This window comes from Salmo trutta, chromosome 38, assembly GCF_901001165.1.
Source record: "Salmo trutta chromosome 38, fSalTru1.1, whole genome shotgun sequence".
NCBI classification, from domain to species: domain Eukaryota; kingdom Metazoa; phylum Chordata; class Actinopteri; order Salmoniformes; family Salmonidae; genus Salmo; species Salmo trutta.
The window spans coordinates 24,699,293-24,723,847 of NC_042994.1; the positions used below are offsets into that span (position 1 = coordinate 24,699,293).

General features: G+C 43.1%; 2 protein-coding genes across 2 annotated transcripts; one reads left to right on the forward strand and one right to left on the reverse strand.

Annotated features, from left to right (window-relative positions):
• Positions 1-703: 703 nt before the first annotated feature.
• Positions 704-19,439, reverse strand: LOC115177981 (zinc finger protein 239). The gene is made up of 4 exons (XM_029738994.1): positions 19,378-19,439; positions 17,740-17,934; positions 16,783-16,905; positions 704-1,680 (listed from the first exon to the last, which is right to left on the reverse strand). The coding sequence occupies exons 2-4, from the start codon at positions 17,870-17,872 to the stop codon at positions 812-814; spliced, it is 1,125 nt and encodes a 374-aa protein (XP_029594854.1). The 5' UTR covers positions 17,873-17,934; positions 19,378-19,439; the 3' UTR covers positions 704-811.
• On the forward strand, positions 19,436-23,328 carry LOC115177977 (zinc finger protein 883-like). The gene is made up of 2 exons (XM_029738989.1): positions 19,436-19,592; positions 20,046-23,328. Exon 2 carries the CDS (start codon positions 20,156-20,158, stop codon positions 21,995-21,997), a length of 1,842 nt encoding a protein of 613 aa, XP_029594849.1. The 5' UTR covers positions 19,436-19,592; positions 20,046-20,155; the 3' UTR covers positions 21,998-23,328.
• The last annotated feature ends 1,227 nt before the right edge of the window (positions 23,329-24,555 follow it).

The following is a 24,555-nucleotide window of genomic DNA, read 5'->3' on the forward strand; positions in this document are numbered from 1 at the left end:
CATGAAAAACAAGATTATCTGGTCTGATGAAACCAAGCGTCACGTCTGGAGGAAACCTGGCACCATCTCTACGGTGAAGCATGGTGGTGGCAGCATCAAGCTGTGGGGATGTTTTTCAGCAGCAGGACTGTGAGACAGGCCTTTTTGCTTTGTCATTATGGGGTATTGTGTATAGATTGAGGGGGAACAATTTAATAAATTAGAATAAGGCTGTAACATAACAAAATGTGGAAAAAGTCATGCTTAAATGATCTGAAGAGACTTTGCCTACCAGGAGAGGCCGAAACTGTGGTTTACAGGTAACTAACTACATTAGAAACCTTACTCACCAGAGCTCTCACATTATGAAAACCACCCAAAAAGTTCAGGACAAAGACACACAACATATATACATATATATATTTATACACACACACACACACACACACACACACACACACACACACACACACACACACACACACACACACACACACGCAACAACCTGCCAAATAAATTCTATACAATGTTTTGTTTAAAACAGTGGAACAGGCCAATGGGCACCCTCTGCTCTATATATCTTTGACCTTTGACCCGGTAGTGCACCATATAGGGAACAGGGTGTCATTTGGGACATAGTATGGAAAGAGGAGTGTTGAGGGCGGAGCTTCACAGGGGAGCTTCCCTTACCCTCACTCTCTCAGGACTTTTACCATGTCTTTTATTTTTCGTTCTTCATCCGTTTCATTGTAGTTCATGATTATATGCAAATAAAATATACTTCAGTAAGCTCATGAGTGTGTCCCGTGTGTGTTTGGATATGTGTGTTATCCTAAGTGTTGTTTTTTGGTATGTGTGTTTTCTGGTGTCTTCCGAGGTGCCCGGATAGAATAAACCTCTTGCCGCAGACGGGGCAAGGGAAGGGTCTCTCTCCCGTGTGAATGCGCCGGTGTATCTTTAAATAGTTAGAATGGGCGAAGTTGGCCCCGCAGTCAGCACAGCTGTAAGGCCTTTCCCCCGAGTGAGACCGTTCATGAGCCCTCATGTTCCCCCTCTGCGCGAAACCCTTCCCGCACACGGAGCAGCAGTGTGGTTTCTCTCCGGTATGGGTCAAGTGATGGACTTTCAGGTCCCCAGAGCTGAAGAAGCTTTTCCCACAGTCGGAGCAGAGGTATGGTCTCTCTCCCGTGTGGCTTAGCCAGTGAGTCTTTAGGCCTCCTGACCGAGCAAAGGTCTTCCCACATTCGGTGCAGCAATACGGTTTCTCACCTGTGTGTGTGCGTTGGTGCCGTTGCAGCTTGGACTGGTTGAAGAAGCCTATCCCGCAGTCGTCGCAGGTGTATGGTCTCTCTTCATTGTGCGTCAGCTCGTGGCTCTTCCGGTGTCCTGGCTCGGCGAAGCACTTCCCGCACTTGCAGCAAGAGTAGGGTTTCTCTCCGGTGTGTCCTCGCTCGTGCCGAGCCAGCTTTGACGGTTTAGCGAAGATCTTGCCACAGTAAGAACAAGTGTAGTCGGGGGCCAGCTTCTTGATTCTGGTGTGGGTATTCTCATGTCTCTCTAGGTGTGATGGTCTGTCAAATGTCTTCCCACAGTCAGGACATGGATGAAGCTTCTTTGCGGCCTTCTTCTTCTGGTGTTGTGGTTTCCCTGTTGCTACGGTCACTTTTGGAAGATAGTCTGGGTCCGACTTTATCCTCTCTCCTATACAGATTGAATAAGACAGAGAAATAGATAAATACTTCATTTTTATTGAAGACCGTTCAGCAAGAGGAGACAGACAAGCACCTGGGGAGAACACTGAGAAAGGATTGTTGCGGGTGGGGATTAAACCCTGGTATCCATTGGGGAGAACAGTGAGAGGGGATTAAACCCTGGTCTCCATTGGGGAGAACGGGGAGAGAGAGGGGATTAAACCCTGGTCTCCATTGGGGAGAACAGGGAGAGAGAGGGGATTAAACCCTGGTCTCCATTGGGGAGAACAGGGAGAGAGGGGGGATTAAACCCTGGTCTCCATTGGGGAGAACAATGAGAGGGGATTAAACCCTGGTCTCCATTGGGGAGAACAGGGAGAGGGGATTAAACCCTGGTCTCCATTGGGGAGAATTTAGAAAGGGGATTAAACCCTGGTCTCCAGTGGGGAGAATTTAGAAAGGCGATTAAACCCTGGTCTCCAGGGGGGAGAACAGTGAAAGGGGATTAAACCCTGGTCTCCAGTGGGGAGAACAGAAAGGGGATTAAACCCTGGTCTCGAGTGGGGAGTCATACATGTGAGGTCCCGGGAGTTTTGCCACTCAATCACAGCTATGCACAGATTATTACTTTATTGTTCCTAGAGGGGGGTAATGTTGTACGGTGAACAGAAACATCTGTACTATATGAAAAACGGTTCGGTACTAGAATTTTTGGACCTTTCGGTACTTCTGCCATGTGTTTCATGTGTGTACTGATTGAGAGGGTTGAGTAGTAATGTGTCTGAATCTTCTCACGGCCTCAGTAGCTAGCTAGGCTACTTGCGCATGTGATGGGGAGTCACCTAACACCGCTCAAGCCACTTTTGAGAAGTGGAGAGAGAGAGAGAATGCCAACAGCATGGCTTCTTTTAACAAAAACATCAAACCGGTATCTCCACGCCCACAACTTGTTGACAAAACTGACTCTGGACTCAAACTATGGGAATCCTTTGTTTACAGAGCAGATGAGGGCCAGCCCAATGAAACATCTATGCAAAAAGTATTACAAAACAGAGCAGTGCAAGGGAGGTTTACTTCCAAAATGACCAGGGGTTGAATTGGGCTGGGTCCCACCTATGATCCAAATGAGAGCCAGATGGAGCTGAGACCCTTGGGTACCAGGGGACAACTGGCCACCTGGGGTAACTGGCCCCGTCCCCTGTAATTCACATTAAGACCATAAGATGTCACCAAATTATTTTCCCACTGCTCTTGCTCAACAAAAAATGTCCTCTGTCATCACAACTTTGAGATACTTAAACAAAAATGATTTTGTGGTAAGTTGATCTAATTTTTGTACATTTTTTTAAAAGTTGTAGATATATTCCAATGTTAGATCTATAATTGTTTTGAAAAAAATACAAGTAGGAAAGCCTTGAGATATAGTGCCCTCCACTAATATTGGCACCCTTGGTAAATATGAGAAAAGCGGGCTGTGAAAAAAAATAGGAATTGTTTATCCTCTTGGTCTTTCATTAAAAATATTCAAAAATCTAACCTTTAAAGTAAAATAATTGAAAGAAAAAATACAATTCTTATCATAAAACAAATATTCTCAAATATGTGTGCCACAATTATTGCCACCATTTCATTCAATACTTTGTGCAACCTCCCTGTGCCAAGATAACAGCTCTGAGTCTTCTCCGATAACGTGTAATGAGGTTGAAGAACACATGGCAAGGGATCTGAGACCATTCCTCCATATAGAATCTCTCCAGATCCTTCAGATTCGAGGTCCACGCTGGTGGACTCCTCTTCAGCTCATCCTACAGGTTTTCTATGGGGTTTAGGTCAGGAGACTGGTATGGCCATGGTAAAACCTTGATTCTGTGGTCAGTGAACAATTTGTGTTGATTTTGAGTTGTGCTTTGGTTCATTGTCCTGTTGGAAGATCCAACCACGGCCCAGTTTAAGCTTCCTAGTAGAGGCAGTTAGGTTTTGATTTAATATCTGCTGGTACATGATGGAGTCCATGATATCATGTATCCTAACAAGTTGTCCATGGCCTTTGGAAGAAAACCAGCCCCACAACATCAAAGATCCACCACCATACTTCACAGTGGGATGAGGTACTTTTCTGCATGGATATCTTTCTGTCTACGCCAAACCCACCTCTGGTGTTTGTTTCCAGAAAGCTCTATTTTGGTCTCATCTGACCATAGAACTGAGTCCCACTGAAAGTTCCAGTAACTTTTGGCAAATTGTAGGCGCTTGAGTTTGTTTGATGACAGCAAAGGCTTTTTTATGGCAACTCTCCCAAACAACTTGTGGTTATGTACAGTAAGGGAAAAAAGTATTTGATCCCCTGCTGATTTTGTACGTTTGCCCACTGACAAAGAAATGATCAGTCTATAATTTTAATGGTAGGTTTATTTGAACAGTGAGAGACAGAATAACAACAAAACAATCCAGAAAAACGCATGTCAAAAATGTTATAAAATGATTTGCATTTTAATGAGGGAAATAAGTATTTGACCCCCTCTGCAAAACATGACTTAGTACTTGGTGGCAAAACCCTTGTTGGCAATCACAGAGGTCAGACGTTTCTTGTAGTTGGCCACCAGGTTTGCACACATCTCAGGAGGGATTTTGTCCCACTCCTCTTTGCAGATCTTCTCCAAGTCATTAAGGTTTCGAGGCTGACGTTTGGCAACTCGAACCTTCAGCTCCCTCCACAGATTTTCTATGGGATTAAGGTCTGGAGACTGGCTAGGCCACTCCAGGACCTTAATGTGCTTCTTCTTGAGCCACTCCTTTTTTGCCTTGGCCGTGTGTTTTGGGTCATTGTCATGCTGGAATACCTATCCACGACCCATTTTCAATGCCCGGGCTGAGGGAAGGAGGTTCTCACCCAAGATTTGACGGTACATGGCCCCGTCCATCGCCCCTTTGATGCGGTGAAGTTGTCCTGTCCCCTTAGCAGAAAAACACCCCCAAAGCATAATGTTTCCACCTCCATGTTTGACGGTGGGGATGGTGTTCTTAGGGTCATAGGCAGCATTCCTCCTCCTCCAAACACGGTGAGTTGAATTGATGCCAAAGAGCTCCATTTAGGTCTCATCTGACCACGACACTTTCACCCAGTTGTCCTCTGAATCATTCAGATGTTCATTGGCAAACTTCAGACGGGCATGTATATGTGCTTTCTTGAGCAGGGGGACCTTGCGGGTGCTGCAGGATTTCAGTCCTTCACGGCGTAGTGTGTTACCAATTGTTTCCTTGGTGACTATGGTCCCAACTGCCTTGAGATCATTGACAAGATCCTCCCGTTTAGTTCTGGGCTGATTCCTCACCGTTCTCATGATCATTGCAACTCCACGAGGTGAGATCTTGCATGGAGCCCCAGGCCGAGGGAGATTGACAGTTATTTTGTGTTTCTTCCATTTGCGAATAATCGCACCAACTGTTGTCACCTTCTCACCAAGCTGCTTGGCGATGGCCTTGTAGCCCATTCCAGCCTTGTGTAGGTCTACAATATTGTCCCTGACATCCTTGGAGAGCTCTTTGGTCTTGGCCATGGTGGAGAGTTTGGAATCTGATTGATTGCTTCTGTGGACAGGTGTCTTTTATACAGGTAACAAACTGATATTAGGAGCACTCCCTTTAAGAGTGTGCTCCTAATCTCAGCTCGTTACCTGTATAAAAGACACCTGGGAGCCAGAAATCTTTCTGATTGAGAGGGGGTCAAATACTTATTTCCCTCATTTAAATGCAAATCAATTGATAACATTTTTGACATGCGTTTTTCTGGATTTTTTTGTTGTTATTCTGTCTCTCACTGTTCAAATAAACCTACCATTAAAATTATAGACTGATCATTTCTTTGTCAGTGGGCAAACGTACAAAATCAGCAGGGGATCAAATACTTTTTCCCCCTCACTGTAGGTGGTGTCTGATCGTAATTTGAGACTTTCTGACCCCAAGACCCAATTAAGGTCTGCAATTCTCCAGCGTTGATCCTTGGAAATTTTTGGGCCACTCGAACCATCCTCCTCACTGTGCATGGGGTCAATTTAGAAACACGTCCTCTTCCAGGCCGATTTGTTAACATCTCCAGTTGCTTTAAACTTCTTAATTATTGCCCTGATAGTGGAAATTGCCATTTTCAACCGTTGAGCTATTTTCTTATAGCTATTTCCTGATTTGTGCAGCTCAACAACCGTTTGTCGCACATCATTACTGTATTCTCGGGTCTTTCCCATAGTGGTGGATGACTATGGGAACTTGGCCTGTGTGTCACCTCATATTTATACCCCAGTGAAACAGGAAGTCATGGCTTACCACTTAAGTGTTCCTAATCACTCAGGTTAACTTAAATGTAACATATGAATGGGAATATACTTCTGTTAGATTTTACTCATAAGAATTTCTAGGGGTGCCAATAATTGTGGCACACGTTTTGGAGCAAAATATTAATTTCGCATTTGAATTTTTATTATTTTACTTCAATTAAAAGGTTTTTGTGAATATTTTGAATGAAAAACCAAGAGGAAAACAGCAAATAAATGTTTCTCAAAGCCCCTTTTGCTCATATTTACGCAGAGTGCCAATATTAGTGGAGGACACTGTAAATAATCCACTTGTTAAAGAGAAAAATGTAGATAATAACAAAAACTGTTGCGTTAAATAGCAAATGTGTCTACTCTGGAATTGGCATGTGCGCTCTAGCCAACAACTAGATACAGTGCAGGTAAACTGTGTGAGTAGGGTAGTCTACAAGATTAAATTATTATGGATAACCTGTTTGGGATAGGGGGCAGTATTTTCACGGCCGGATGAAAAAACGTACCCAATTTTAAACTGGTTACTACTCTTGCCCAGAAACGAGAATATGCATATTATTAGTAGATGTGGATAGAAAACACTCTGAAGTTTCTAAAACTGTTTTAATGGTGTCTGTGAGTATAACAGAACTCATATGGCAGGCAAAAACCTGAGAAAATTCCAAGCAGGAAGTGGCCTGTCTGAGAATTTGTAGTTCTTATTTTGATTCTCTATCGAAACTACAGTATCTGTGTGGTTATGTAGCACTTTCTAAGGCTTCCATTGGCTCTCTAAAGCCTTCAGAAAGCGGATTGAGGCGTCTTCTGTCTCTGGGCAGAGTATAGTAGCTCAGTTTGTCAGTGGTCTGCCTGGTGACAAAGAGATTGGATATGCGCATTCACGTGAGCACGCTGTTTTTTATTTTCCTCTTTGAATGAATGCACTATTGTCCGGTTGAAATATTATCGCTATTTTACGAGAAAAATACCATAAAAATTGATTTTAAACAGCGTTTGACATGCTTCCAAGTACGGTAATGGAACATTTTGAATTTTTTTGTCTCGAAATGCGCGCACACGTTACCCTTTGGATAGTGACCTGAACGCACGAACAAAACGGAGGTATTTGGACATAACTATGGATTATTTGGAACAAAAACATTTCTTGTGGAAGTAGCAGGCCTGGGAGTGCATTCTGACGAAGATCAGCAAAGGTAATACCATTTTTCTAATAGTAATTCTGAGTTTAGTGAGCCCCGAACTTGGCGGGTGTCAAAATAGCTAGCCGTGATGGCTGAGCTATGTACTCAGAATATTGCAAAATGTGCTTTCGCCGAAAAGCTATTTTAAAATCTGACATAGCGATTGCATAAAGGAGTTCTGTAGCTATAATTCTTAAAATAATTTATGTATTTTGTCAACGTTTATGATGAGTAATTTAGTAAATTCACCGGAAGTTTTGGGTGGGAATGCATGTTCTGAACATCACATGCCAATGTAAAAATATGTTTTGGGATATAAATATGAACTTGATTGAACAAAACATGCATGTATTGTATAACAATGTCCTAGGAGTGTCATCTGATGAAGATCAAAGGTTAGTGCTTCATTTAGCTGTGTTTTGGGTTTTTGTGATTTTTTTTGTTTGCTTGTCATTTAGCAGACGCTCTTATCCAGAGCGACTTACAATAGTGAATGCATACATTTCATTTCATGCATTTTTTTTTTGTACTGACATATATGCTTGCTTGGAAAATGGCTGTGTGATTATTTGTGTCTATGTACTCTCCTAACATAATCTAATGTTTTGCTTTCGCTGTAAAGCCTTTTTGAAAATCGGACAATGTGGTTACATCAAGGAGAAGTGTATCTTTAAAATGGTGTAAAATAGTTGTATGTTTGAGAAAGTTGAATTAAGACATTTTGTTGTTTTTGAATTTGCTGCCCTGATATTTCACTGGCTGTGTCCCGCAGGTGGGACGCTAGCGTCCCACGTAGCCCATAGAAGATAAGAGCGAGAATATTTGTATTTGTCAAATGGCAGTCAAGTATTCACCAGGATAAGACCCTCTACATGTATTGGAAAGGAGCTCATCACCGTGCACTTTCACCACCCTGTTCATAACTTACCTCGCCTAATAAATTGCATTGTTTCCTGAGTCATAGTGAGAGGACCACACACCATATTATCACGTGACTCCAAGTTTACTACGATATGGTTATTATATAAATATTTGCGCATAAAGGCGTTTCCACTGCCATTTCTCACATAATTAACTTTACCGACACAAAACGATCCCACCATGTCGAAAGAACAAATTATCTGTCTGCATTTATAAAATTGTAACAAAACTTCCTGTTTCCATCAGAGCTGTCGTGGGGCTAAATGTAACAAGGGTCAGGTGTAACAGGTAGAAGGGTCAGGTGTAACAGGTAGAAGGGTCAGGTGTAACAGATAGGTCTATATTATATTCACTGTCCTTGGTTGGCTGAGTGCCAGTGGACATTTTTTGGGGGGACATTCAAGTCATCAATATTTATTTATTTTACCTTTTTTTAACTAGGCAAGTCAGTTAAGAACAAATTCTTATTTACAATGATGGCCCAGGCAAAAGGCCTCCTACGGGGACCTAGGCTGGGATTAAACATTTAAAAAAATATAGGACAAAACACACATCAAGACACCACAACTCTACATAAAGAGAGACCTAAGACAACAACACAGCATGGCAGCAACACAACATGACAACAACATGGTAGCAACACAACATGGTAGCAGCACAAAACATGGAACAAACATTATTGGGCACAGACAATACATCACATGTAGCAACAAGACCCCTTGACTTTTTCCACATTTTGTTATGTTACAACCCTAAAATTGATAAAATAAATAAAAACCTCAGCAATCTACACACAATGCCCCATAGTGACAAAGCGAAAACAGGGTTATACATTTTTGCAAATGTATTAAATAAAAAACAGAAATACATTATTTACATAAGTATTCAGACCCTTTCCTATGAGACTTGAAATTGAGCTCAGGTGCATCCTGTTTCCATGGATTATCCTTGAGATGCTTCTACAACTTGATTGGAGTCCACCTGTGGTAAATTCAATTGATTGGACATGATTTGGACAGGCACACACCTGTCTATATAATGTCCCACAATTGACAGTGCATGTCAGAGCAAAAACCAAGCCATGAGGTCGAAGGAATTGTCCGTAGAGCTCCGAGACTGTGTCGAGGCACCGATCTGGGGAAGGGTACCAAAAAATGTCTGCAGAAATAAAGGTCCCCAAGAACACAGTAGCCTCAATCATTCTTAAATTGAAGAAGTTTGGAACCACCAAGACTCTAACTAGAGCTGGCCACCCGGCCAAACTGAACAATCTGAACAATCCTCTGTGGAGATGGGAGAACCTTCCAGAAGGACAACCATCTCTGCAGCACTCCACCAATCTGGCCTTTATAGTAGAGTGGCCAGACGGAAGCCACTCTTCAGTAAAAGGCACATGACAGCTCTCTTGGAGTTTGCCAAAAGGCCCCTAAAGACTCTCAGACCATGAGAAACAAGATTCTATGGTCTGATGAAACCAAGATTGAACTCTTTGGCCTGAATGCCAAGCAACACGTCTGGAGGAAACCTGGCACCATCCCTACGGTGAAGCATGGTGGTGGCAGCATCATGCTATGGGGATGTTTTTCAGTGGCAGAGACTGGGAGACTAGTCAGGATCGAGGCAAAGATGAACAGCGCTAGGTACAGAGAGATCCTTAATGAAAACCTGCTCGAGAGCGCTCAGGACCTCAGACTGGGGCGAAGTTTCACCTTCCAGCAGGACAACGACCCTAAGCACACAGCCAAGATAACGGGGGAGTGGCTTCGGGACATGTCTCTGAATGTCATTGAGTGGCCCAACCAGAGCCCAGACTTGAACCCGATCGAACATCTCTGGAGAGACCGGAAAATAGCTGTGCAGCAATGTTCCCCATCCAATCTGACAGAGCTTGAGAAGATCTGCAGAGAAGAATGGGAGAAACTCCCCAAATACAGGTGTGCTAAGCTTGTAGCGTCATACCCAATAACACTTAAGGCTGTAAATCGCTGCCAAAGGTGCTTCAACAAAGTACTGAGTAAAGGGTTTGAATAATTATGTAAATATGATATCATTATTTAAATTTTTTACATTTTGAAACAGTTTTCTTTGTCATTATGGGGCATTGTGTGTAGATTGATGAGGGGAAAAAAAGAGTAATACATTTTAGAATAAGGCTGTAACCTAACAAAATTTGGAAAAAATCAAGGGGTCTGAATACTTTCCGAAGGCATTGTATGTGCTTTTGTCAGTATTATATTGTTTAGGCTAGTATATTATATCATGAAAATAAAGGAGAGCCGCACACTCTAGGAGCTCAGATGCAAAAATTGAATTACCAACGTTTCGACATCCAAGCTGTCTTCATCAGGGTATAGTGCATGCTCTTCAACCGATCGCTGCCTGCACCTGCCTGCCCGTCCAGCCTCACTACTCTGGACGGTTCTGACTTAGAATATGTGGACAACTACAAATACCTAGGTGTCTGGTTAGACTGTAAACTCTCCTTCCAGACTCACATCAAACATCTCCAATCCAAAGTTAAATCTAGAATTGGCTTCCTATTTCGCAACAAAGCATCTTTCACTCATGCTGCCAAACATATCCTCGTAAAACTGATCATCCTACCGATCCTCGACTTCGGCGGTGTCATTTACAAAATAGCCTCCAATACCCTACTCAATAAATTGGATGCAGTCTATCACAGTGCCATCCGTTTTGTCACCAAAGCCCCATATACTACCCACCACTGCAACCTGTTCGCTCCTGTTGGCTGGCCCTCGCTTCATACTCGTCGCCAAACCAACTGGCTCCAGGTCATCTACAAGACCCTGCTAGGTAAAGTTCCCCCTTATCACAGCTCGCTGGTCACCATAGCAGCACCCACCTGTAGCACGCGCTCCAGCAGGTATATCTCACTGGTAACCCCCAAAGCCAATTCCTCCTTCGGCCGCCTCTCCTTCCAGTTCTCTGCTGCCAATGACTGGAACGAACTACAAAAATCTCTGAAACTGGAAACACTTATCTCCCTCACTAGCTTTAAGCACCAGCTGTCAGAGCAGCTCACAGATTACTGCACCTGTACATAGCCCATCTATAATTTAGCCCAAACAACTACCTGTATTTATTTTTTTATTTTGCTCCTTCGCACCCCATTATTTATATTTCTACTTTGCACTTTCTTCCACTGCAAATCTACTATTCCAGTGTTTTACTTGCTATAGTGTATTTACTTCGCCACCATGGCCTTTTTTGCCTTTACCTCCCTTATCTCACCTCATTTGCTCACTTTGTATATAGACTTATTTTTCTACTATATTATTGACTGTAGGTTTGTTTTACTCCATGTGTAACTCTGTGTTGTTGTATGTGTCAAACTGCTTTGCTTTATCTTGGCCAGATCGCAATTGTAAATGAGAACTTGTTCTCAACTTGCCTACCTGGTTAAATAAAGATTAAATAAATAAAATAAATAAAAATAAATCAAACACTGCGGGATGACTCATTTTTATAGTGTCAAAAGACACACGGGTGTCTAATCATGGCCAAGTGTGGCCTAATATCATTGGTTAATTCTCAAATATTAAAATGGCATACAAACAACAGCATACAAAAAACAAATGGATAGCATACGATCGTAGATTCATTTTAGACTACACAAGCTTACAAACAATTACAATGGCAAAGTCACAATAATCACAAGAATGGCATCAGATCAAAGTCTATGTTGAGACCGAAGGGTGCAAGGGTCTTTAAATTAAAGATCCAGGCAGCCTCTCGTTTTAACAATAAAAACGAGAGGCTGCCTAGGGAGGGTGACATGTTCGATGCCAATATAACGCAGAGACGAAATCGAGTGGTTTGCTTCCAAAAAGTGGGCCGCAACTGGGTAAGTCGAGTTTTTGCATCTAATGGTGCTACGATGCTCTGAGATACGTACTTTTAATTTGCGCTTTGTTTTACCCACATAATTTTTACCACAAGGACAAGTTATAAGATAAATAACTGCCTTAGTGGAGCACGTAATAACACCTTTTGATAGGGATCGATTTCCCTGTTTGTGAGTGTTTGAAGGATCTACATTTGTAAGTGCCATTTGTAATGGCATCCAGTAGGGGCGCAAATAGACGTTGTTCGGGAATATCTTGGGGTGGTAAATCAGAGTGTACCAATTGGTCTCTGAGATTTCTGCCCCGCGAGAATACAACCAAGAGAAGGTCAGAAAACACATTACCGAGACTATCATGGGATTTTAGAATGTGCCAATGTTTGTGAACGATTCCCTTAATTTGTTCAGAGCACTTTGAATATCGGGTAGTGAGAACGCAAGAATGCGTCTTTTTGTGAGACTGATCTTGAAAAAGGTCATGTCTCGTTTTGTTTTGAATTTTCTCAATGGCAATATTAATCTGATCATTTTTGTAGCCCCTCTCCTTGAATTTTCTTTGTGTCTCAGCCATATTTCTGTCGAAATCTGATTGTTTAATGCAAATTCTTTTGATTCGACAGAATTGGCTGTAGGGCAAACTATTTTTCAAGGGAAGTGGGTGACAGCTATCAGCCCTCAACAAACTGTTACGATCAGTAGGTTTCCTGTAAAGATCAGTGGGTGACATCTATCAGCCCTCAACAAACTGTTAGTATCAGTAGGTTTCCTGTAAAGATCAGTGTATAGAACATAGTCTTCACACAAGATCAGAAGATCAAGAAAACTGATTTGACGTGTATCAGATTGCATAGTAAATCTCAAATGTTCAGAACAGGAGTTTTATGAAAAGCATAAAACGCCTGGAACTGTTTTGCATCACCCCTCCATAGAACAAAAATATCATCAATATACCGTTTCCAAATAATGATGTTAGGCAAGAAAACATTTTTGAGAGGATTAAAAATAGACTGTTTCTCCATGTAACCCACATACAAATTAGCATAGTTAGGAGCCATGGGGGATCCCATAGCAGTACCCTTTGTCTGAATAAAGAAGTAATTTAGAAACATGAAGTAGTTATGTGTGAGTACTATTTCAGCCAATGTTATAATGCAGGCACTGGAAGGTAGTTCATTCGGGTCACGTTGCAGAAGAAAATGTTCCATGGCTTCAATACCGCCCTCGTGTGGAATATTTGTGTATAACGACTCAACATCAAAAGTAACTAACAAAGTATTCTCAGGGAGAGGATCAAGAGATTCAATGATAGAGATCATACTGCTGGTGTCCTTTACAAAGGAGGGGAGCTGTTCTGAGACCATACTGCTGGTGTCCTTTACAAAGGAGGGGAGCTGTTCTGAGATCATACTGCTGGTGTCCTTTACAAAGGAGGGGAGCTGTTCTGAGACCATACTGCTGGTGTCCTTTACAAAGGAGGGGAGCTGTTCTGAGACCATACTGCTGGTGTCCTTTACAAAGGAGGGGAGCTGTTCTGAGATCATACTGCTGGTGTTCTTTACAAAGGAGGGGAGCTGTTCTGAGATCATACTGCTGGTGTTCTTTACAAAGGAGGGGAGCTGTTCTGAGATCATACTGCTGGTGTCCTTTACAGAGGAGGGGAGCTGTTCTGAGACCATACTGCTGGTGTCCTTTACAAAGGAGGGGAGCTGTTCTGAGATCATACTGCTGGTGTCCTTTACAGAGGAGGGGAGCTGTTCTGAGATCACACTGCTGGTGTCCTTTACAAAGGAGGGGAGCTGTTCTGAGACCATACTGCTGGTGTCCTTTACAAAGGAGGGGAGCTGTTCTGAGATCATACTGCTGGTGTCCTTTACAAAGGAGGGGAGCTGTTCTGAGACCATACTGCTGGTGTCCTTTACAAAGGAGGGGAGCTGTTCTGAGACCATACTGCTGGTGTCCTTTACAAAGGAGGGGAGCTGTTCTGAGATCATACTGCTGGTGTTCTTTACAAAGGAGGGGAGCTGTTCTGAGATCATACTGCTGGTGTTCTTTACAAAGGAGGGGAGCTGTTCTGAGATCATACTGCTGGTGTTCTTTACAAAGGAGGGGAGCTGTTCTGAGACCATACTGCTGGTGTTCTTTACAAAGGAGGGGAGCTGTTCTGAGACCATACTGCTGGTGTTCTTTACAAAGGAGGGGAGCTGTTCTGAGATCATACTGCTGGTGTCCTTTACAAAGGAGGGGAGCTGTTCTGAGATCACACTGCTGGTGTCCTTTACAAAGGAGGGGAGCTGTTCTGCGAGTGGTCTAATAAAAAAGTCAACAAAAGTAGATAGAGGGGCCGTTACTGCATCAATGCCCTCTACAATAGGGGCCGTTACTGCATCAATACCCGCTACAATAGGGGCCGTTACTGCATCAATGCCCGCTACAATAGGGGCCGTTACTGCATCAATGCCCGCTACAATAGGGGCCGTTACTGCATCAATGCCCGCTACAATAGGGGCCGTTACTGCATCAATGCCCGCTACAATAGGGGCCGTTACTGCATCAATGCCCGCTACAATAGGGGCCGTTACTGCATCAATGCCCGCTACAATAGGGGCCGTTACTGCATCAATGCCCGCTACAATAGGGCGCCCTGGAGGGTTTGTAACATTCTTGTGTAATTTCGGCAAAGTATAGAAAGTGGCAATTTTGGGGTGTTGAATAGCCCAAAAGTTGTGTTCTTTTTGGTTATCTGACCAGAATTTAAATAACCATCTAGGACAGTAAAGATAGTATTCTGAAATTGGGAAGTGGAATCACTTCTGAGTTTCTTGTAAAAGCTGTTGTCAAGTAGTTGTCCATGACACTCATTTACATAAGCTGTCCTATCCATGAGTACAACCGACCCACCCTTATCAGCAGGACAAATAAGGACTGATGTATCAGATTGTAAATCAAGCAAAGCTTGTTTTTCATCCTGAGGTAAATGATGGAAAGATGTGGACTCCTGTTTGTTAAGGAGATGAGCAACATCTTTTCAACAAGTCTGCAATACGTTTCAATAGAGTGACTGTGATTGGCTGGAGGTACAAAATAACTCTTGCTTCTAAAAGGAGTCGGAGTATGTGCAGGTGAGTAACCTACTGGTTCAATAGAAATGTCAGGATTAGGGGAGCTAAAGTATTCCCTTAAACGGATGTTTCTAAAAAAAGTTGAACATGTCTACCTTAACATCAAAATCGTTGCACTGGGTTGTAGGCACAAAAGATAACCCTTTTATTAAGCAAAGAGACATGGGCAGGGCTCAATATCTTGCTTGATAAATGAAAGACACTCAGTCCCGTGGGTTCTGGGACCGTGTGAACGGTCTCCTCTGTCTCGTCGTTTCTTCTTACCCCGTCGGGTGCGGCATCTCGTCGAGGCGCGTGTCCACGGCCACCTGCGCCCTTCCGTCGGCCCAGTCTCTCGTTGAATAAAAACCTGCCACTGGAAGCCGATGAGGCGCTGGTTGTAGACTGTTGGTCAGACGGGGGTGGATGGAAGTAAGCGTCATCCCTCCTGCGTCTGTCATGGAGAGGAGGAGCAGGACCTCCTCTGTCAGGGTTTCTCCAGAAGTAGACTTTATCCTCGGCCTTGTCTGTTTTGTCTTGGTTGAATTTCTTGATTTTAAGTTCCTTTATTTCTGTAGAGAACTTGTCCTGGAGCGCTTGGTTAGTTTTCATCAGTTCATTGAATATGCCATCATCATTAACAGCTATTTGTAGAGCTGTGCGTTTGTCTTTAATCGTGTTATCCATTTCAATAAAATCCACCAGTTTTTTTTTAAATTGCAGACAGCACATTGCCGTTTGTATTTCAACGAACATTGCATGGAAAATATGGGAAAATCCAACTGACAAATCACACTGTCATTCAGTGGAGGCTGCTGATGGGAGTACGGCTCATAATAATGGCTGGAACGGAGCCAATGGAATGGCATCAAACACATAGAAACCATGTGTTTGATTTATTTGATACCATTCCACTGATTCTGCTCCAGCAATTACCACGAGCCCATCCTCCCCAATTAAGGTGGCACCAACCTCTTGTGCTGTCATCGTATCTTTGGACTCCCTGACGATGGCCATGCTGCCGAAACACGCCAAGGTTTTAAATCTTTGTTCTATTGAACATGCCGTAACAATAAATGCATTTTAATGATATAAAGAGTGCCTTGGTCCTTCTTGTTTCTTTGATGACAAATTAACCGCTCTACCAAAGAGCGCCCATCTAACCGCTCTACCAAAGAGTGCCTATCTAACCGCTCTACCAAAGAGCGCCCATCTAACCGCTCTACCAAAGAGTGCCTATCTAACCGCTCTACCAAAGAGCGCCTATCTATAGAGACCTACTATTGTGTATCCTAGCAACCCTTCCTTCCTTCGTCACAAATCACACTGTATCGATCATGATGTTGTTGTGATATGAACATTATTATGACACTAGCTTTCTCCCGACACCCCACAGGCCCACCTACAACGGGTGGATTCAATGACCATAAAACAATCTGAACGTTGCAGATAGAAATGGAATGAAAGGAGCTGACGTGATTCCCTATTCCCCCTCAAGGTCAACTCTGGATCTCGAAGCCAGTTCCACTGCTTGTTTTCATTTTCCCCCTCTAACCAGGGTAGTTGAATTATCCGGTAGAACAGAAGACCAGCAGGCTCCGGACCTCGTAGGGTAAGAGTTGAATACCCCTGCTTATTCAATCTGACAGGCAATCATTTCTGTTCGACACCATAGATTTCTACCTGATCCGAACTTACATCCTCTGAACAGGCCTCTGGACTTACCTGGGTAAACCATTTCATCTTCCTCTGCTTCTGCTTCATCATCTTCCTCCTCCTCTTCTTCTTCTTCTTTGATAATCATATTAAATCTGGGTCTTTCTGCCACGGTGAGACCTGGGAGGTGGTCTGAAATAACCAAACCAATATAATTAATTGCCAGCTAATACTGTAATGCTGGAGATGCACCGTTGGGGCCCTATGTTCAACTAGCAACTGAAGGGAATAAGTAAGGGAGAATCTCAGTTTAATTTGCTTGATTCCTTGTGTCCTCCTTGCTTCTTTCTCAAAACCCATTGGATGAGGTCAGAGGTCCCTCCCCTCTGACCTTTCCTTCTGAAAAATTATCGGATGTAGAGAGGATGCGAGGAATCAAGGAAATGTAATTGAGATTCTCCCTAAGTCAACATAATGCTCTGGTTAGGCCTACCTCTAGGTGGGATTCTCCCTAAGTCAATATAATGCGCTGATTATTTATTTATTTATTTAACCTGTATTTAACTAGGCAAGTCAGTTATGAACAAATTCTTATTTACAATGACGTCCTACACCGACCAAACCCAGACGAAGCTGGGCCAATTGTGTGCCGCCCTATGGGGCTCCCAATCACGGCCGATTGTGATACAGCCTGGATTCAAACCAGGGTGTCTGTAGTGACGCCTCTAGCACTGAGATGCAGTGCCTTAGATCGCTGCGCCACTCGGGATGCCAAGTGGTTAGGTTTACCTCTAGGTGCCTCTACTGTTATCTTTGATCAGTCCCGGATCCAACTCTTTTTTTCATAGTATTCCATTCATAATCATTTTGTTCACTGCTTTATATTTTTTACACTACTAACCTCTCTCCCATAGGTACAGATCTAGGATTAGCCTAATCTCCCCCAAGCCTCTCTCGTTGGTGTGAGAAATGCAAAACTGACCCAAGATCAGTGTCTAGGGCCAACTTCATGCAACATGGACTCACCTGGGTCAGCCATGTCACTATCTCCCTCCTCTTCCTCTTCCTTCACAGTCACACTGGGTTCAGGTTCTGGGGCAGTGGGACTAGGAAGGTAGTCTGATTCTGACTCAGACCCGGGGTTCTCGACAAAATCCATTTCTGAATCCTGCTCTGCTTTTGGGTTTGTAATTGTGTATTCTAGTGTAGATCCATGATTATCTGTGGGTTCAATGACACGTACACACAATGATGTGAGGTTATTTAACACAGGCTTTCCCAAACTGGGTCCTGGGGCCCCCCATGGGGGCACGTTTTGATTTTTTTGCCCTGGCACTACACAGCTGATTCAAGTATTTGTGCTAGAGCAGAACCAAAACCTGCATCCGGGGGGCCCCAGGACCCAGTTTGGGAAACCCTGGTTTAACAAGCATGCACTCTTAAACCACAGCCTCATGGCCTGTTAACACAGGTGTGCCTTATTGTTAATTAGGGGCGTGGCATCAGGTATAAATGTTTGGCCATCAGTTCAGTCAGGGGATTCCCTTGCTGGTGTCGGTTGGTGCGCCCTGGAAGGATGGGAGTGGTGATGGCATGCATGCATTTATTTATTTATTTAAATCAGTTGTTTTATAGCAATGCTCTTATTCCACCTAGAACCGGTCTTCTGTGGACACGCCCTGGACACTGTCAAGGCTGCTAATAAGGACTACTTGCATTGACTGTTTTTTTTAAACTAACACCCTTTCACTGACTATACACACACTCACCACATAAGCTGCTGCTACAGCTCAGTCTTATGTATCTTGATGCCTAGTCATTTTACCCCCTTACCAGTATGTACATAATTTACATGGTATCCCTGCACATCGACTTGGTACTGGTACTCCCTGTATATAGCAATGTTAATGTTATTCACTGTATTTATTCCTTGTGTCACTATTTTTATAGGACCCCGTAAGTAAGCATTTCGCTGTTAGAGGCAGGTGACAAACCACATTAGGATGTCTTGTTTGTTGATTAAAGCAAATTGTCAGCAACTGTCTCTAACCTTGGTCATTGTCTTATAGGCATACTACAAAAATGGATTTATTTTTATTTTACCAGGTAAGTTGACTGAGAACACATTCTCATTTACAGCAACAACCTGGGGAATAGTTACAGGGGAGAGATGAATGAGCCAACTGTAAGCTGGGGGTGATTATTGTGCATTTGAGAATGAACAAAAAACGAAAATAGTTTTTGCAGCATATCTTTGACTTCTCATGCTCCACCCCTGATGAGAACCTGTTGTGCAATTGCTTAGTGCTAGTTATTTACCAGAGGACCTCGCCTCATTAAACAGGGGGCGTAGATCGGCTAGCTTCAAAGATTCATAGTGTTACAAATGCAGGTTTTTGACCGTCACACTCTAATTTACATGTGATTGTATTATCATAGACACAAGGAGAGAAAAGACGCTAAACAAGATTTATAGTGGTGATGCTACACAATAGTAGCTAACTGAGCTAGCTCTCGCCGAAACTGACCCGTCCTTTTCGTAGCATTAGCCATCTAGCGTTGTGGTATATAGTGGGTTGGGTGAGCACCTTTTCAATATAGCTGCGTACATTTAATTGCCCGTTAAAACAAAATTAGTTAACTAGCCAGCTAGCTGTTACTCACCTCGACTTCTATAGCGGATGTTTAGACTGGAGATCTACGTCGACATTCGATTGTTCTGGCCTGAGAGCGCAGACAAACAGGAAGTTGTTGCCTTATCGTCGATTCCTCTAGACTGCAACTGTGTTTTTCTCTCAATATACAATGTAAAACACAAAAACTTGAGCAACAAGACAACTTTATCTGGACGCACAGAAGAACCACTAAGCGAAAATAAGGTGATAATATTTTAATGCCACGCAATATAGTCGTAGAGATAATTGCTAGCTAGGCTGGCTAGCTATCCAGCTAACGTTAGCCAGCTAGCTATAACTATCGACAATGGGTCCGGGTAGCTATAGCTACCAACGTTTATAACCGATATCTAGCTCGAACCCTACATTGAATCCCGAATTAACCCATAGCTCATTATGCACTTAGCTATGTAGCTAGAACGGAGAGGATTGGATAGGAGTCTGTTTGCAATACAGCAATAATTCCACCAGCCTGGCCTTTCGAAGGGCGAGAGAGTACAGTAGTAGAGCTACTAGGCTATATTGCTTTGCTACAACACCTATCGGATCAACACACGTCTAAGGGGTATCTTGTCTAACAATCACCTGCAGTTGAGCCCATGACAAAGTATTTATTTAATGGTAATTAAAGGAGTATCAAATTATTTTATTCTTCAGGAACAGAGGACAACGAGTGAAAGACCTTGGAGTAGCTTACTAGAGAGCACCGAGCGAATTTCAGCTGTTCAACAACTTCATCGTTTCTGATACCGCGTGAGCAGGACAATATGAATCATGAAAGAGAAACGTTGATGGATGAAATCGAAGAGAGTTTATGGACTTTAACAGAGGACAATTTACGCTCCCTTTGTGAACGCAGTGGAATAGGTGGCAAGGATGGATCCGAAATGAAAAGAAAGAATCAACGAGCACTACGGCGTAAAATCATGGAGGAAACATGGGAAAATGAGGATTTAATGAAATCTGAGGATCGGGGAATGTCATGGTTACTCCAACTGAAAGAGGACATCAAAAGGATACAGGATGCTGGGGGTGTGGCCTCCAGACAATCAGCGTCAGCGCATGTGGACAACGGGGCACAAGGAAGCTGCGATGCAGAACGTAAAGAGGATGGAGGGAATCTTTATAGTTACCAGAACAACCCTCACCTGTCCCCCTTCCCAGAGTCCCCGGGTAGTGCTTCACTTGGACTCGAAAGCAGGAAAACACCGGGGCTGAGTGGAACGGTGAAAGGAGGAGAAGAGGAGGAGGAGGAGGAAGAAGAAGATTTGATTGAGGCAGCAGAGAAGAGTGTTAAAAAACGCCAGCCGAAACGCACAGTGAAGAAACCCCACTGCTGCTCAGACTGTGGCAAAAGCTTTAGTCACAAAAGTCATTTGACTGTCCACCAGCACACGCACACCGGAGAGAAGCCTTACCACTGTACGCAGTGCGAGAACAGTTTCTACTGCTCGTCTTATCTGATATCACACATGCGAACACACACCGGTGAAAAGCCCTACCGCTGTTCCGACTGTGGGAAAAGGTTTGGCCAATCAAACGCCCTGAAGCTACACCGCATGCGAAGGCACACCGGCGAGCTGCCATTCTCTTGTTTGGAGTGTCCGAAACGTTTCGTCACGTCGGCACACTTGAAATCCCACCAGAGAGTCCACACGGGAGAGAAGCCCTACCACTGCTCGGACTGCGGGAAGAATTTCTCCCACTCGAGCGCCCTGAGACTCCACCAGAAAACCCACAGCGGAGAGAAACCTTTCATATGCGAATGTGGAAAGAGCTTCATTAACTGGGCCCACTTAAACTCCCATCAAAGATCCCACACTGGTGAGAAGCCTTACTGCTGCGAGCAGTGTGGCAAGTGTTTCTCTGAATCCGGCACCCTGTCAAATCATCAGAGAACCCATACTGGGGAGAAGCCTTACAGCTGTGATCAGTGTGGGGAGAGGTTCGCTCAGTCGGGATCTCTGACGATCCACCAGAGGACACACACAGGAGAGAAGCCCTACGCCTGCGATCAGTGTGAGAAGAGGTTCATTACCTCTAGCCACCTGAGACGCCACCAGAGGACTCACACTGGAGAGAAGCCTCACCTCTGTGATGAATGTGGCAAGAGCTTCACGCGGGCCGGAGCCCTGGCGAGCCACCGCAAAACACACACCGGAGAGAAACCCTACAGCTGTGATCTGTGCGGGAAGAGTTTTGTTCAGTCTGGGCAGCTGACAAGCCACCAGCGCACACACACAGGAGCCAAACCGTATGGCTGCGATCAGTGTAGCGAAAGATTCACTCAATCAGCCACCCTGGCCAATCATCAACGAACACACACGGGAGAGAAGCCCTACGGATGTAATCTGTGCGAGAAGAGCTTCGCTCAATCGGGGCACCTAAAAAGTCACCAGAAAGCCCACGCCAGAGGAGGAATGTGTCCTCTTCCAACCCTCTCCTCTCCGGCGTCTGTTCCGGTACCTTCTGTAAGTTCTAAATGGTCCAAAACTCAGCTGCCGGACTCCTCAGCCACACCAAGTTCTGAAACCACATCGCCAGTGTTCTATGTGAACACTGGCTACCCGCTACACACAGCACCTTCTACTGCTAAACCCCCTTATTGACCTGTTTTCTGCACCAGTGGTTGTCAAACCTCTCCTCAGGGACATTTCGTGTATTTGATCTATTCCAGAACTAGTACATCTGATTCAACTAGTCAACTAATCATCAAGCCTTTGACTAGGTGAATCAGGTGAGCTCGTTCAGGAATACAACAAAGTTGTGAAACGTCTGGGGGTGTCCAAGGAGAGGTTTGAAAAACACTGCTCAACACTGTGGACACTATGGGGCGGTTTCCCGGACACAGATTATAATTTAAAAAATAATTTAATAGAGATTCTCCATTGAGCTTGTTTTTTTAGTTTAGGGCTAGTGTAGTGGGGTAATATTTATCATATATGCATATATTATATATACCTCACATGCGACTCGTAATAAGACCACAACAACAACAACAAAAAACATTCAATTAGTTATGACTCCATAAGATAAATGGCAATATGCAAGAGACTATAGTTAGTGTTACAAGACATTCTTCTAGGCATGGTCAGAGAGAGAAAGAGGGAGACAAAGAAACCATGGCCCATAGCTCATGGGAGAGAGAAATAAATAATTGAGAGAGTATCTCACCACAGCAGTTCAGGAACCAAAAAAGAGAGAGGCAATGAATGTAAGACCTTTTATAATGTCAGAGTTGTTTGAATTCAAAATCTGAGTTGTTCATCATTAAAGGAAACATATTCACTTCCTCAATGCTCTTTATTAAAGAGTGTTTCTTTTAGCTTTTTGTAAAGCTAACCTCCAATCAGATATCATACCTACAGACCTGTAAAGACAACAGAACCTCTGCTTGTCAGAGGTCTGACAATGGGGTTGGAGAATAACAGAGAAGGTGACACAGAGGACATTCTGGCTTGCAGTTGATAAGAAGGGTCTCTTCTGGGGCTGGCCTGCCCTGAACTAGTATTAAGCGTTGTCTCGGAAACCGGCTCTATGGGCTCAACAACATCATACTGACCTGTTTCAATGTCATAGACCATGTCATAGTGAACTGTGTGTGGAGTGGTGGATGTTTGGGTGAGTGAGTGGGGTGGGGGGGTTTGAGGGTTGTATCTTTCATGTACTCCCATTATCAATTAAATTGTTATAATGTAGAATGTTTTAACAATAGTAGGTATGTATTCATGTATTCAATTGATCAATCAATTCAACCTTTTATCTTCTCAACAATGTCAGCTTATCACCTTAATTGTTTAGTATACTTAAAAAATATATATCTGTTTTAATATAAGTGCATTGAGTGTGGGAAATGTGCTCTACAAAATAGAATTATTGTTATTAAAAAATTATGAAATGACTCATAAAACTGGAATAAAGGATTCATCTCATAATACTATACAAGGTCAAGCACTTTTCATGCTTTGTCTTCACCCGATAAAAACGTCAGGACTCTGAGACATTCATGTTCCAAGTGGGTGTCAGGTAAAAGTAGACGATGGCAGACAACAGGATTCTTAGTGAAAGGGCTGTTGTTGAATGTGTTCTTGACTTATAGATCCGGTAAAATCTTATCCAGGATGTTTCTGAAGTAAGATTAGCCTTTATGAGACGCTTATTTATCACTACTTTAGTCAAGTTTTTATATCTAAATCAACGTTTGATTGCTCTGCTATTTGAGCGCATCAGACTTGAGATCAAGGAATTATTTCCCAGAAACCCCCTAATCTTTATCTAAAGGCTGTGACTAACAAAGTAAATGTAGCATACTTACTTCTTTGTCATGTGAATAAACTCTGAAGAAACAGTATCTTCCACAATGGATCAGGTGAGTTTGTATGCTTTTCAACAGCATAGGCATGCTGTTCTGTATAAAATGTTGTTTCAAATATGTTTATTTGTAGAGCAGAGGAAAAATGGATACAAATGTACATTTTGTTGTGAACAATTATTTTTACATAAATGGCATGAACATACAAAACATCAGTATAATACAGCTGGAGATCAAAGTTAACACATTTAAACAAAATGGATACATCAAAAACAGTATGAAGAGAAAAGGACAAACTGAGACTCAAGACAAAGTCACTGAAAAGAAACCTCCTGCACCTTGTTCTGTGGACAATAAAAGGCCACTCTACAATGTGCAGTTTTCACATGCAACACAATGCCACAGATGTCTCATGTTGAGGGAACGTGCAATTGGCATGCTGACTGCAGGAATGTCCACCAGAGCTGTTACCAGATAATTTAATGTTAATTTCTCTACCATAAGCCATGGTAGAGATGACGTTTTATATTTTTGTTCAGTATTCAATAACATTTTCGGTAACGGTTACAAAAATATTTTTTTCTTCTTAACTGTGATGCTGTTTATCTACATTAGTTGAATGCACTGACTATGTCACTCTGGATAAGAGCTCCTGTTGAATGACCAAACTGTAAAAGTAAAAACAAACATGTTCAAAGTGTGCTGGGTATTATTCTAATGAGCTCCGCCCCTAAAAAGCTAAACATTTGTTCGGTCTGGACCAGACCAAATCTGAACTAATTATAGACGTCTTGGCTATGTTTCACAAGTTTCAACAGCACAGCTCAGTACGGTACAGGACGGTAGAGTTTTAGT